The sequence below is a fragment of the Neopsephotus bourkii genome, unplaced genomic scaffold (assembly GCF_033783945.1).
Source record: "Neopsephotus bourkii isolate Nb327-2 ecotype Australia unplaced genomic scaffold, CSIRO-AGI_Nbou_v1 NB_1600, whole genome shotgun sequence".
NCBI lineage: Eukaryota > Metazoa > Chordata > Aves > Psittaciformes > Psittacidae > Neopsephotus > Neopsephotus bourkii.
The window spans coordinates 2,242,306-2,257,810 of record NW_026902076.1 but is presented as its reverse complement, the minus strand read 5'-3'; the positions used below and the strand labels follow the sequence as shown (position 1 = coordinate 2,257,810).

At 41.2% G+C, this 15,505-nt stretch overlaps 1 protein-coding gene across 5 annotated transcripts in view; it reads right to left on the bottom strand.

Annotated features, from left to right (window-relative positions):
- The window catches only part of PKHD1 (PKHD1 ciliary IPT domain containing fibrocystin/polyductin), a 251,034-nt gene that overhangs the window by 138,220 nt on the left and 97,309 nt on the right, over positions 1 to 15,505 (bottom strand). For all 5 annotated transcript variants that reach the window (XM_061372231.1, XM_061372233.1, XM_061372234.1 and 2 more), the window contains exon 37: positions 8,247 to 8,459. In XM_061372231.1, the coding sequence (XP_061228215.1) occupies positions 8,247 to 8,459 (213 nt within the window). The remainder of the gene's footprint in view (positions 1 to 8,246; positions 8,460 to 15,505) is intronic.

Here is a 15,505-nt window from a genome sequence, read left to right as displayed (position 1 = left end):
AGGATGAATGAGAGATGCTTCTGTCTATTTTCACAGGAAAAGCTGTGAACCCTCAGTCCTCTGGACTTCAATGTTTCCAGCTTAGTTTTGCTGTCTGTTAATTTCAGTCCTAGGAATATTTCCTAAACATTTGAGCAACATTTCTAGTTTGTTTTGCAATGTGGGGAGTTAGGGATTTTTTCCTACTAAGCGTCATAAGAGACAGGGATATCTCTGCCTAAAACTGAGAGATATCTTTCCACCCCCATACAGTCCTGCAGGACAAACTGCTGTGTGTGGGCAGCTCCTGGGGAGATGCAGGCAGCTTTCCTGCTACTTTCTGACACAGCCAATGCAGAAAGCTTTTCATTCATGCCCTGAGGTAAAATAGGAGGTCCTTTCTAATTTATAATTGCTCATTAACCCTTCAGACACCCAAGAGTTTATCAGCTTTCTGGCTACTGCACAGGCAAGATACAGCAGCCTCAGTGATGGGTACTCAGGAGCACATTAGGTATTTTAAATTGGATTTGAGCATGGGCTCAAACCATAGCTTGTCTGCTCTTCCCATCGTGTGGGAGCAAACCCAGCATCAGGCACAAGCTTTACGTCAGCAATGGGCACACTGAGACTGGAAATCTGGACCTACTCAGTCCTTTCAGCTAATTCCCTATGCACAAATCCACCACGTGCCACCTCACTTCTGGCACAGTTATGTTCCTGGCTCTGGGCAGAAGTCCTTTGTGGAGGGCCTCTGATGTGCAGACTGCTAGGGCAGGGGACTGGGGTGCTGCTCTAGGCTGAGGTTGCTACTGCAGCACGAGGACGTGCCACATTTTCTAGCATTTATTCTCTGCTCATGCACTGGGTATGCACAGAAATCATGGCTCAGGTTTTTAACATCAGGCTTTAACCTGCCTGGTGGCCCACTCGTCGAAGGCCCAGTGTATAGTCACAGCTTCAGTATCTCCATGACTTCTCCCACATCTCATGTAAAATAAGGGTGATGCTCCCCCGTTATAAGTTCTGGAGAATGAAATCTACAACTAGCCAGATGTGATTTCACTCCTAATTCAAATGAGACCAAATATTCAGCATCTATGAGAGAAGAAAATTTCCACAACAAAGTTACTTTTGGAACCATTACACTTTCTTTTTTTTTTTTTTTTTTTTCACTAATGGCACTTTGGGTCCTTAGGGGTTTTGATTTTTATTCTGCAAAACATTGCATCTCACTACTGTAGAAATGCTGATATGAAACAGATATAACATTAAAAATAATATTCTGTGAAAGTCCAGGTGAAAGAAAAATGTCAGAGTTAAACACCCTTTTCTTCTCCCATTGGGGGAAAAATGTCTGGCACCATCCAAACAAGACAAAGTGAACAACTTTTATTTTCTCTAGTAGGAAATATCCTTGAAAGTGACCCCATCCTGCTGAATGTTTACCTTTTGTGAAAGTACAGTTTGCACCTAAAGCATTTCCACCTAAACGTTTTTGAAGGGCCACCTCAAGAAAGCAAAGAGTGTCTTATTAAGGTGGGAGATGACTTATTAAGGTGGGAAGAGCTATGTGATTATCCGGTCTATGGAAACTCTCACTGTTGCTCTTTTCTGACACATTACACTTCAGTCAAAGTACCTTCCCTGCGTGTGCTGTCCCATAAATGCAAACGTTCCCATTTACTTTAACCAGATATTACCCAGTCACTTTAAGTCACATCCACCCAGAAAGGGTTTCCAGAAAGGAATCCATGCTCCATGCCTGGAAATGGCTCACAACCAAAGGTGGCGCTCAGGAAAACCTCTTTAACTTGACACCAGGAACAGCTTCAAACACAGCAGCCAGCTACTGCGGGATCCCATTGTGAGCAGCACACAGCTGTTAACATTTTGCATTATTGCCAGTTAATCTCCCGCACTGCTGCAGAACAAGACAGCGAATGTCTGCCTGCAGGAGTGGGTACGCAGGGCGGCATGGCCATTTAAATGCTAAAATCAGTTCACTACATCCCTGGCATGAAATGAAAGAGAATGAGACGCTCAGGGAAAGTGAAGATGAGCCCAAATGGAGGTTCTGTGCCTGGTTCAGCCTGCAGACATGTGGAAGCACAGATCTGGGTCCAGGCTTCTCAGCTGGTCAAACTTTCAAGGCTTTTTCACAATTGGGGGTCAAAATTCACCCCGGTTTTGTTGTTGGTTGCTTCTCTTCATCCAGACAATCTGCTAGTTGTAACTGGGGCCAGAATTGGAAGGGGTATTTCAATGCTATACTCAAAGGTTTATAAGAGGAGATTATTTTGTCCCACAAAAAGCCTCCACATTTATAGTAATCCACAAACTTCCCCCTGTCAAGAAACACAAGCTAACATATTAGCTGTAGTCTATATCTATTCTATTTACTCTATTCCATTCTATCCTATCCTGTCCTATCCTATATATTAGCACCCAGCTCCTAATCCCCTTTACTTCACACTTTTTCCTCATTAAGATCAAAACACAGAGCAACTGATTTAAGTTTAACTCAAAGATGATAGATGAATTGCTGATAAAGGGCAAGCTATGAAAGACACAACAGCTTTCTCTGAACCTGGCTCTCTGGGTACCTTTCCCCCCCCCCCATCTGTGAGGTCTTTAAAATCCAATGGTCATCCTGTATTTGTGAGCAAGAAAGTGAAGGAACAAGTCATTGTACATTAGTTACTCCACGGGAAGTGCCTAAGTGCGGTTTCCTACCCCCAGTAAATACAAGCGGATTCAAGACAGCTTAGTCTTCTGTTCAAGAGCCATCTGCTTTAATACATCATGTTAAAGTCAAGGTCTTGAAAGGAAAAGCACTGTCACAGAAGGCAAAGAAGCCTCATGCAGCCATCACACAGAATAGCTAGCATCTAAGGAAAAACAACCTATGGAAGCGACCCCAGAAAGGGAAAAGGGACCTGAACTCACAGTTTAACAGGGGTGTGAAGACCAGTGGTTTCAGTTAGTGGAAAATAACATGTATTGAATGAACAAACATTTCAGTGAGGTAAAGAAACACACCTCTATCAGATCTCTGCACCCTATCTTGAATCCCTCTGTTACGCTATTTCTTTTTCCCCTGTGAAGCTTTTCCTTTTAATGTGTGAGTAAAGCACAACAAACTGTCTCATGTTGTCTATGATCTCTTAATCTCAAGCTCAGCACAGGAACATAATACTGCTTAATGGAGAAAAAGCAAAAAGCATTTGATTAAATGTTTGATCTTTTGAGGAATGCAAAATCTCCACAGAGCACAGTGCACAGCTCACAAATATTTTGTAGTTTATTACTGATTAAAAGTGATCAAAAATAATAGTTGCTTCAACCAGTAAAAAAGCCCTTTTTCCTTAGCTAACCCTGAAAATGCATAAAATTGTTCAGAATTAGAGAAGTCTGGAACTGAAGTGCAGAACTGACTGTGTAATGTCATCTTCCACAGTCAGCATGAATTGCAAGTGCAGGGATGTTTTTTGCAGCAGGACTTGCCATGGCTTTAGAGGACTTAAATGACCACTGGTACCTCTGTTTTAATTATGCTGATTATAAGGAGGTATGATACTAAACCAAAAGTCTCTGGAAATTGCTTTTTCTTTATCATGCAGCTTTCACAGCCTGGACAAAGTGAATGTAGCATATTACTAAACCTAAAGCATAGCATATTCCATCTAGTTGGAAAGGTATATGTTATTAGTCAAGATTCAGGGAACAGGCTCATATGTTCATGCCCCATATCATCACAGTATTGACACTGACAAAGTTTCAGCTAAATGCACAGCAAAAATGCTGGTTTTCTTTCTGGAACAGACACAGAGTGTTTAAAGGGGACACCATAGAACAACGAGCTCATCTAAACAGGGCTGCTAAAAATGGAGCAGAATAGAAATGGCCTTAAATTTTTTTCCATCCATTGTAATAAGAGTGTTGGATCCTCAAAATCAGGCTGCCACAAAGGAAGAGTAAGTGCCCTCAGCTACTGAGGCAGCACTTCCAGTTATGCTGCCTCCACACTGAGTCCCTCACCTCCACTGAGCCTGTGCTTGTTTCTCCGGTCCAGTTTCTCTGGGAAGGACAAAGGTGCAAGAACAGCCAAGGCCACCATGTTAAACTTCTCTCCCGAAGCTTGTCAGGAATGTTTCTCAGGGAATAAGGCACAAAAAGAGCTGGAGACAGTGATAAATTTCCCTTCTGAACAATCAATAAAATTGCTTCAGCCCCGCTCAGGCCCCTACTGCGGATGCAAGAGCCATAATTACATTGTCAAAGAGTCGAGTTGCCCTGGCTGACTGAAACCCCCTTTAAAACTGACATGTGATTGACAGGCAGTTTATGGGTGGCATGCTCTGACTGGCAGGAGAGTTGGCTAAAGCCAAAGGCAACAGTGAAATTTCCCAGTCTGCTACAACTACCAGAGCAAAGGACTGCCACTCACGAGGGAATTGTGGGAAACCCTTAGTCATATTAACATATCAAAGTGAGGAACTGACAGCGCTTACTAAACAATCTGAACTCAACCATGGCTGCAGAGCATCCCCCAAACTTCCCAGCCTGAAAGGGGAAAGAAATTAAAATGCTATCAGTCCTGTCTTCACTACGACAGCTAAGAATTTGGAAGCCTGCTTATTTAATGATTTTGGTCTGAGATAACATATATACATGTGTATATATATGTATCTCAAAAACGTATATTGCTGAACATGTCAGATTCTTTCATATTTATATAAAAAAGGCTGTCACGCTCAACAATTTGTTCTATACCACAAGCCAGACTGGCATGAAATTGGAGACAGAACAGCATATTTCTGCTTCATGTAAGCAATATGTACAAAAAAAGAACATGGTCTTCTGGTCTTGTTTTCTAGCAGGATTTTACTGGTTCAATACTAAATTGCAGATTGCATGGTTTGAATGAGCCTTAAATGCAGCCATGCACTGGGACTGTATGTAGTGCACGAAGCTCAAAAGCTTCATAGCTAGTCTGGATTTCTTGAATAAGAATGGATAAGAAATTGAAGCAGAGAGATGTTTCCTCTAATGGACCAAGCCATCTTTGGCTTCAAGTATCTTCATGCAGGTAATGCTTGGGTTGCAGATCTCACCTTCTTGGTTTCCGTAGGCATAAAGAATTTATAGAATCATAGAATAGTTACGGTTGGAAAGGACCTTAAGATCATCAAGTTCAAACCCCCCTGCCATGGGCAGGGACACCTCACACTAAACCATATCACCCAAGGCCTCGTCCAACCTGGACTTGAGCACTGCCAGGGATGGAGCATTCACAACCTCCCTGGGAAACCCATTCCAGTGCCTCACCACCCTAACAGGAAAGAATTTCCTCCTTATATCCAATCTAAACTTCCCCTGATTACGTTTTAACCCATTACCCCTTGTCCTGCCACTACAGTCCCTAATGAAGAGTCCCTCCCCAGCATCCTTATAGGCCCCCTTCAGATACTGGAAGGCTGCTATGAGGTCTCCATGCAGCCTTCTCTTCTTCAGGCTGAACAGCCCCAACTTTCTCAGCCAGTCTTCATATGGGAGGTGCTCCAGTCCCCTGATCATTCTTGTGGCCCTCCTCTGGACTTGTTCCAACAGATCCATGTCCTTTTTATGTTGAGGACACCAGAACTGCACACAATACTCCAAGTGAGGTCTCACGAGAGCAGAGTAGAGGGGCAGGATCACCTCCTTTGACCTGCTGGTCACACTCCTTTTGATGCAGCCCAGGATACGGTTGGCTTTCTGGGCTGCAAGCACACACTGAAGCTGGCTCATGTTCATTTTCTCATCAACCAACACCCCCAAGTCCTTCTCCGCAGGGCTGCTCTGAATCTATTCTCTAAATTGCTGGGAATTGCTGGGAACTATGGCACTGAGTGAAATGTAAGAAACATTGGTGAGAAATGCCTTGAAGGTAGTGACATAGAATCTGGGTTCACTTCCTTCCATTGTATTGCCAAGTTAACACTGTCAAAAGTACTTCTGCCCTTTTTGTCTCCATAATTCTGTGGGTTGCGTCTGAGGATGGAGTCAACAAGGAGCATGATAAAGGCTCAGAATGGAAAGGAGAAGCAGCACAGGAGACAGCTCAAGGAGATGTTACTGGCTTTTTCTACATTATTATAAAACAAAACAGCATGAAGACAAGGCTTTTGTTATGAAGTGCTGATAATTTAAGGACATAATCTTGACTTACAGAGGTCAAACCAAGACTGGAAGGATACTTTCAAGTAGCAGAAAACACAGAAAGCAAAGCAGCAAAAGCTGCTATCAGGCAAATTCAAATCAGACATTTTAATACTTTTCTTAAAAAGGAAAAAAAAAAGTAAAAACATGGATGATTAACCAAATTAATCCCCTGGAACAAGCTTCTACAGAAAATACTGGCTTCCGTTTCTCTTGATGTCCTCAAAGACCAAGCCTTTCTGGAAGGCATGCTTTAATCTAATGTGAGTTACTGAACTTAAGGCTGGGATAACTGTGTGAAACTCAATGGTCAGAAACGGGCAGTCAATTCAGCCTAGATGATCTAATAGCCCTTCTTCACAGAGCTTCTGTAGAAAATGGGATAGAAGCACTCCGCCCTTTTGCAAAGCCAGTTTACTGAAATTATTAAAGCTATTTGCAAGCATTAATATTTTAACCTTGCTGTGTCTTAACAAGGTGATCAAAAGCACCTGATATGTCCTTCAGTAGTAGTACAGTCAGCGCCACCTGCCACTGCCAGGACCACCTTCCCCAGCCTCTGCTGATCCTTCCTGATTCAGAAAAGCATCTGTTCACTGACTCCCTTCCAACAGCCAACCTCCCTGACCTTGCTGATGTCCTGTGAACTGACAGGAGCACCGCACAGTGGTACAGCTGACTCCATGTCTGGGCTCAGACTGAACCCCTTAGTGTCTGACATCATTTCTGAATGAGAGCCATATGTGTCAGCCACGCTCAGATAGAAACATTTCTGCCTGAAGGCCAAGAGTGTGTAAGTTCAAGTCCTGCTGCAGGGCACAAACTCATACCAGTATGAGGGTTGACATCAAGAACATAAGGGAGGAAGATGAAGAAATCAGACGTGTTGGCTTCTTTTTCTTTTTTTCTCCTCTATGACACTAATATTCTGATTCATGCTGAGTTTGGACCCGAATTCAATCACTGCATCAACAAATGGTCATTTTATACCTGTATTTCATGGCCTTCCATAAAAGCTCTGTAACTAAATTCTTCTGTACCACAACACCTCCTAACCTACAGCCATTTTCTGTCCTTCAGGTCCCTTGTCTCTTTCATTTAGTGGGAATGTAGAGCTCTGGAATATAGAGAAAAATCCAGTGGCTAAACCAGAGGACTGAGCATCTAGGACTGAACTTTATGGCATTGCCACAGATTTTTTGCATAGGCCTGGACTTACCATTTATGACAACAACCTCTAGTGAGAAGGTGCAGCTGTGTGGTCCAGCAGGAAAAACAGATTCTAGCTGTACTCCTAATGCTAGAGAAAGACCACTGGCATTGGGATACTGGCACAGCACAGAGAGATGGAGCTGGAAAGGAAAGCACACTGCCAGCAGCACTTCGCTGGTGCTTTGAGAGTTATCATCTCCCCTCCAGCCGGCACAGGTTACTAAGTACAGTATCTTGACATTGGCATCACAAGGGGACCTACCTGGCAGACTGCACTCTCTTGGAAACCACAAGAACCATACCTTTTGGGGGGATGAAACTTGCAATTGTTATGGAGACAGATAAATGGAAAAGGATACCCCATTTTAGTAGCAGAGCAAACCCCCATGGGTCACAACAGAGATCAGAGGCCCAGTTTCCAAAGAGAGAGACTGTCATTTATGGACAGACATGCAGAAGTTCAAACATCTTCTAGGCACCTCAGTGACTGCCAGGTTTTCATAACTATTTGATACCATCTATATTCTTGGGGTCCAGATTTTCCAATTACTCACCTCCCAGTATGGGAGTTTTTATGGAGATATATAAAACTCTGAGATTTCATGTGTAAGACACTACATAACTAGGAGTCTGACAGTGAATGCAAAGATATGAAGTTCTAGCCCAAAAACCTGATTTCAACAAGTACTTGAACGTAATTAGAAATCCAAGTTCACAGCCAAAGTTGCTTCTTTGTTTTTGTGTGTTTTTCTGTTTGGTTGGATTATTTCCTCCAAAAACTTTTCTGCTTTGTTTTGTTTTCTTTCATTCATTTGTACTTTGCTTTTGCAGAGAATAAAAACTATACTCACCATGAATGGAAAGGGTCCCATTCCTCACTGCCAAGAACTTGGCCCCATATGGAAGAAATGGTGGAGAATGGAGGCTTCCATAGAGATAGATGTCTGCTTTGTGACGGAAAGGGGCCTCAGGGGATCCCACCCGGAGCTCTCCTCCATCAGATATCAGAATGTAATGAGCATGAAGTTCTACAGGTCCTGGACCAGTGATCAAGAGTTTGCCACCTGAAGACAACAGAAGAGCAAAACAGAACCATAGATCTAATAGCAGCCATTATATCACAGTCAACCGACCTGTAAGAGATGGGTAAACAAATGGTTTTGCAACAAAATTATGAGATTAAGGGTAAAATATTATTGCGTCCTGCAAAATTTCCACCTTGTTCTGTATTTTCCCCTGTGGATTTATCAGCTGTTTTCAGACATTATTAATTCAGCCCATTTTTCAGCTCTACCACAGGCTGCCTTTTTAGACTTGAACAAGGCCATTCAGCCTGGGCAGACATCCTAGTCTCTCAGATTCCAATACAAGGGACCAGTTTTAACCTACTCACTCTCAGTGTTAAAAAAGGATATTACTACTTAATTTTTATGTTGCTTTTCAGATTGCAAACTACTTGTGACAGGGAGAGGGGAGGGGAAGACAACTTTGGAACGTAAGAACTGGCAACTTGTTTAGATCAGCAGCTGATTTAATATTGTATACTCTTCCAGCTGCTGTTTAAAACCAGATGTTTCCAAATGCACTATAAGAAACTTCTCACTGATAACAGGATGTGAGATGATCTCCCCATCCCATGAAAGCCTCATTTTAATCCCAAATTAGTGGTTAGCTTTGCCTGAAAGCACAACATTTCATCTCCTTACATACATTTTCTTTTTAACATCCATAACTGGATAACATTTTTCAGTAATATAGATCTGATCCTTCAAATCTTTCTGATATATAGTCACAGTGGTTTCTTGAAGCAATGAATTCTGTGATCTAAGTACATAGTGCATGACAAGGCATTTCCACCTCTTGGTTTTAACTCAGTCTTCAGTCCTGTCAAATGACTCCTTTATTCTTGACCTGTATGAGCTGGCAATCCCAGTCTATCATCTCAGAATGGCTTTTCCTTCATCTCCTTTCATATTTTGTCTCCTATGAAGAGCACTGTTATTATCTTTACAGTGTATTTGAACAGAGTGGACTCTCACACATCTAATAATTCTACACAGGTCAAGCTTAGGAGCTAGTAGGGGACACCTCAAAACCTGGCAACCTCAGCCCTCTTTACAAAGGTTCTGTCACCCTCACAACCTTTCCCTTTATGTGTCATCTCATATGATGGCCAGCTTTTTACTGGTGTTAACAGTTTTTACTAGTGACCTTTATATCTACCAGCTGGCTTTTCTTCCTCACAAGATACGACTAATCCTTAGCAAGAAGGATAAGTGGGATCAGACTTCTGCTTTAATTTCACTATTGAGGTGAAAAGGGAGGGAAGAATTTTGGTATAAAAACTATTTTGATCATTGCTCACCTTTGATGAGGTCTCACTGCTGCCTGTGATAAGGGAGATGCACAGCCCTTTTGTGCCTTTCCCACCAGTTGCATCCAATCCTGATGAACACATTCTGCTTATTCTAATCTTCTTATTTGTTCTTGCATTATTGTTTCATTGATTTCTTAGTCTTATAACAAAGCCTTATAACTTAGTCTTGGTTCTAATTTCTTAGGCTTATAACAAAGCTGATATTTGAATAAGGGCTACCCATTAAATATTGTCTTTCCAGTTTTCAGTAGATTCTGCATAATTTTTCTTACAGAATATGCTTAACAGCTGATAGAGAGAAATCTCTCATTTTCTTGCTTATAACCACTGGGAACTATGGGAGTCCACTCACAAACTCTTCCCCCAGACATACTTTTCTATATACAAGTTTATTTCTGTTAAACTTGCTATATAGCATTTTTAGACATTATACTGAATACACTCTGATAAAACAGCACAAATTTCAGTTTGTTTCATGCAAAACAACACAAGATATCTACGTTTCTGAGATACATCTGAGACTTAGAAAAATCACATGTTATTAATACAAAACTTGTTATGCTGAAATCAAGATAATACTTGAAATGGTATTCATTTGCAGACCGAAGGGACCATTAGATCATATCGTCTGATGGTCTGTGCACATCCTGCTATTGCAAAACTGAAGGAAGTCGTCATCTGTGTTTGACTGCTACATACCCTCCAGAAAGGCAATCAACTGAGTGACCTGGGGACATCACTCTACCATTTTCTATTATCATCTTTTCCAACAGCTAATTTCTGCTTTATTTCTAATCATAACTTGTCAAGGATGAACCTTCAGACAGTGGTTCTCTTTGTACCCTCCTGCATTGCACTGCAGAGAGGTACAGAAGACAGCATTATCTGTCAAAGCACTTACAGGCAAAATCAGATCTCAACCTCATTCATACTGATTGATGAGGTTTTTAAGATTCTCTCTGTGAGGAATCATCTCCAATTCATGGAGAAGGCATCCTCTCCCACAACCCATTGTTCCTTCTGAAACTGGAAATCCAGGCCTCCTTTATTATTCTTGATATTGTCTATGGAGGCAAAACTGGCTTGTCTTCACACTCCGCCTCTTGGTTTTCATAGAAAAAAAATGTAGTACCTACTTTTTACCTTCATTAGACTGGGAGATCACTTGGAATCCTTGGGCCACACCGACTTGATTCTTTTCATGATCATGGCTTTACCTGGTGAAGTCCCTTATTGTTTAAGCAATTCATTCCTAATTGCTCCCTGCCCAGCTCCCTAATCAGCTGTGTAAATCTGGTTGGAATGGCATTCACAAAATGTGATTAGTGGTGGTTCTGCATTTACATTCTGATTATTGATGAAGCCCAGTAGGCACAAAAAAAGGTTTCCCACTAACAATTTCCTGCATGAGTTAGTACGGTTTCGTGTCTGCTAGCTGCCATGAGATCTTGTCAGGCGATCTTTGGTTAGTCATCACACTATCACATGTTTTACAGATTTAACTTTATCAAACAGATTTGTAATGTTCTTAGAAAATGAAGTAAAGTTTTATATTTTTTCTTCCATAAAATTTCTGTCCTGTCATTCAGTACATTCCAATGGTCAGCAATTTATGGATTCAATCATCTGCAACATTTAACTCTATCCAGTTTTCTCTTCTGACCTGTGGTTGATATCAGACTAAGCATGCAGTATTTTTCCCTTTTACCTGCCTGGATCCTGACACCATGTCAGAGCTTCTACAGCTCTCTGTAATTTCCCATGTACTCTGAAATTAATATTTGTGGTCTAAAGAAAGCCTCTACCAGCAGTTTTAAGGCTCTTGAAGAAGACTGGACCTGTTGATTTAAGAATGTACGTTCTTGAAAGATACTATTTAACATCTTCATTATACTAACATTCTTTAGTAATAAATGGACTGAGGGTCCTCCTTCCTTTTGCGATATAATTTACCATCCTTCTCACACTGAGAACAGAAATATTTATTAAATATATTTGCCTTATAGCAGCAGTGTTAATAACTTTATCACCGCAATCTAGAAATGGAACTGCAAATCACTGCGAATTATTTTATTCCTAACATAAAAAGACATCTTCCCCAAGGTCCTTATTGACTTCCTGTGCCCTGTTCCCACTGAAATATAATAATTTCTGTTTCTACTCCTCTTAATCCAATTTTTAATGAGTATTCTAATCTCTGCCATGCTGTACCACTGAACCAGGAAAGCTGGTAGCCAACTATCCTAACTTTTGCTTACAGAATCATAGTTTTGTCTCAAACAGCATCCCCAAAAGTTTTCCCAAATTTCAGTCACATTTTGTCCATCCAGAATTTTCAAGCTGTCTACAAGCAGGTTAGCAATATTAAATTTCTCCCACAAACCTTTCTATCCCCTTCCCATGGGATGACTGGAATGGGGAATGTAAGATTCCTGAGTCCTTTTTGCAGCCGTTCCAATGCCCCTCAAGGCAGCCATGGGAAGACGCCTGTTTCCCATAAGCGCATGGGATTTGCCTCCTGCTGCCCTGCCCCAGAGGGTCTGTAGTAAAGCAGTAGCACATGTTTGTTCATCCGCCCTTCATGAGCAGTGTTGGGACACAATGGATCACATTTGGGAGCCGTGCTTTACTATCAGTACTTGCAGACACCTGCCTCTCTGTAAACTAGTAAGGAGTGAGAAGACATCTTTTCTCTTTAGATGTAGTCCCTTTTCCTGCAAAAGCAGAAGCAGCTTGACCAGCAAGAGTTAATGCTTTTGGGATGGATGTTAATACCAGTTATGCACTTTCTCTTGTGCACCTTTCTGCACAAGGTGACTTTGGTATGTCAGGAGTATCTCACCCTCATATAGCTCCTAAAGATCACTGTCTATCTCCTTACATATGAGCAGTCCTCTATCTCCCTTTTGTTTCCTTTCTTCTTTTTAAAATCCCCTGCTCCTCAGTAATAAGCTAACTGCATGTCAGTTGTCCTGAATGATTTTTCCCTCTGTCAATTCAAATATTTTCCATATCTTTTATGGATTTCTGTGTGTCTGATAAGCTTGGCTGCTCTACACTGAGCACAAGTATGAGCACCATGTTTCAGTAGCAGCAGACATGCAGGTACTAGCTGTGCAACACCTGGCCTGAAAGTTTGACCCTTTCTGAGGGAAATCCTACATAGAAGCAAGGTTTTTCTGCCCCCAAGGTGAAGATTTGTTTGTGAAGGGGTAATATCAAACTTGGGACATGGGGGTGGCTGTTGCCTGGTTATTGGGTTTCTCTGTCCCTAGGTGCAGTGGCAACCCAAGCACACTTGGCAATGGTGCAAATACTACCAAGAAGCCATTCACTGTACATGACGTTTTTGTTGTTGTCCTTTATAAGCAGCATTCAGACCCAACATGCAATCCTAGGGAGACAATATATCAGCTACACTCATAGTCACACCGTAATGCTATTGTCCCCTGGTTATTTGTAAAGCTTAGAATCATAGAATCATAGAATAGTTAGGGTTGGAAAGGACCTCAAGATCATCAAGCTCCAACCCCCCTGCCATGGGGGCAGGCTTCTGAGCTCCTCCCAGAAGAAAGCAAAAAGACATTCAGTGTTCAGGATAAAATAAAGTGTAAAAAGAAGAGTTCAATTGCTGAAGATAAAAGAAAAGCTCATAGAAAAGAAAGGAAAAAAAAAAAAAAAAGAAAAAGGCATTAGCAAGGATTCATTTAACTATTTACCAAGTCTAAATGTAAAACAAACTAACCAAACTTACAAATACTTATGTCAAAAAAATTGCATATTGTTCTTCTCACTCTCAGCCCTCTGTATCTCTGTGTTTTCAATTGGGTCAGAATAAATATACAGCTCCTGCTTTACAAGATTGTCTTCCCCTTTTTTTTTAAAGAAAATAAAACTTATGCTTCCTTCTTTTATTGCACTTGACCTCTTCTTTGAAAGCAGAAAGCAAGAATATTGCTCAACTGAGCCTTTGGCTGTGACCCTTAAATTGTTTGTTATGGCTGCACAGGAAAGCAAAGTCCTACATATGACCTTGAGGGTGATTTTATAAAAATCAATCAACTACTGTTATGATGGCCTCCCCACCAAGCAAAATAAATACAATTAGACTACAATCACTTCTGTACAGTAATGTGCAAATTCAATGGGTCTCTTTAGGTGGAGTGAGGGAGAGCAGGGAGAAATATGTTGAGGCTGTTTGATACTTTGTGAGAACATCAGAAGCCCTATTCTTCTCAATTAACCCAGCAATTAGCCTCCACCTCTCTGCCTAGAAAAGAAATCTTTCTTTATCTGTCTTTACTAAAAAAAATGTAAAAGAAGGAGAGAAGAACTAGGCAACTCCCATCTGTCCCACAGGAGAGAAACAGCCAGATCAAATAACTGCGGAAAAAAGGGAATATTAAGGAAAACAAACATGATAATAAGATGGGGGTTGTACTGCTGTGTGAATAACTACAGCAACATCATGTCATTGGCAGAAGTGGTTTTGTGAAAAGATCTACCTTCAGAAATAGTGGAGAGCATGTGCAAAAGGAAAGGATTTGGAAAGATGATGCGTCAGCTTCACTTTGTCAGGTGTCCTGGACTGGCTTATGCAGTGCCACAGCCAAGATATCCAGAACACTTACTATGGAAAGAGGCTTCTGAAAAAAATGAACAAATCATGGTGGAGTAGAGGATTGTGAGGATTGCTGTGGGAAGTTTCACCGTTGCCTGCCACGAAGATAAGTGCTTCCAGACATGACAGTTTATATTCCTTCTTAAAACCCTGCTTCTTTAAAAAATTCTTTGAACACAGGTATTCTTTTAACATATAAAAAGCCATGTTGTTATTTTTCATTTATGTTGTGATTTAGAGCACTCTAATTATTTCCCAAACTCAGAGGGAAGCAAAGTCCCCGTTACAGATTGCATCTTCTACAGAGAGGGCTTTTTTATTATCTTCTTTTGAGACAACACTTTGCCTTCTCTATCAATATAAGATTTGTTCCTTACTAAAGAACAGCTCATTAGGGAGCTAGGACAAAAGTGAGTGTCACCAGATTTAATTATATTTTTTACATAAAACTGAATGAAGTGTTAAAGCAAGCAATCTACAAGAAAGGTGCTGGATAGTCTCAGGAGTTTTTGTTTATAATCAATAGTAGAAGGTGTTAGAAAAGTAACAACAGAATTATTTTATATATTGTTACTGTGTCGCACCCCTCAACTAACAGAAAACCTCCTCTGGATGGAAGAGGATTTGCAAGTTCAAAGGCCATCTCCTCAGCTGGACTACTTCCTCCAATCATTGTGCAGGGAAGATCTGCTTCTGGTTGTGCTGTGAACACACCTCAACCATGTATAACTGAATATTCCCCCAGCCTTCAGCTTGCTCTTACCAGTTCCTCTCGCTTGCTGTTTCGTATGACAAAGCCACAGAATCCCTCATGAGATAGGCGTAGGCTCAGAAGTTATATTCCTGGCAAGCATCCCTGAATGGCAAACAGCAGGAGACAACTGCCAGAGCTCTGCTTAAACAGCTGATCCCATACAGCAAGCTGCAGTGTGCTGGCAGTACCCTTATTGCTCATTACCAGGCTCCAAGGATATGCCTGGTGGCACCCCCAAGAAGGAAAAAAACAACCAAAATCAACCAAACCAAACAAAATAACTGTCAAAAAAAAAAAAAACAACACCAAAACAAACAAAAAAGATCTTCCTTTATATGGGAAAAAAATACAGTTTATG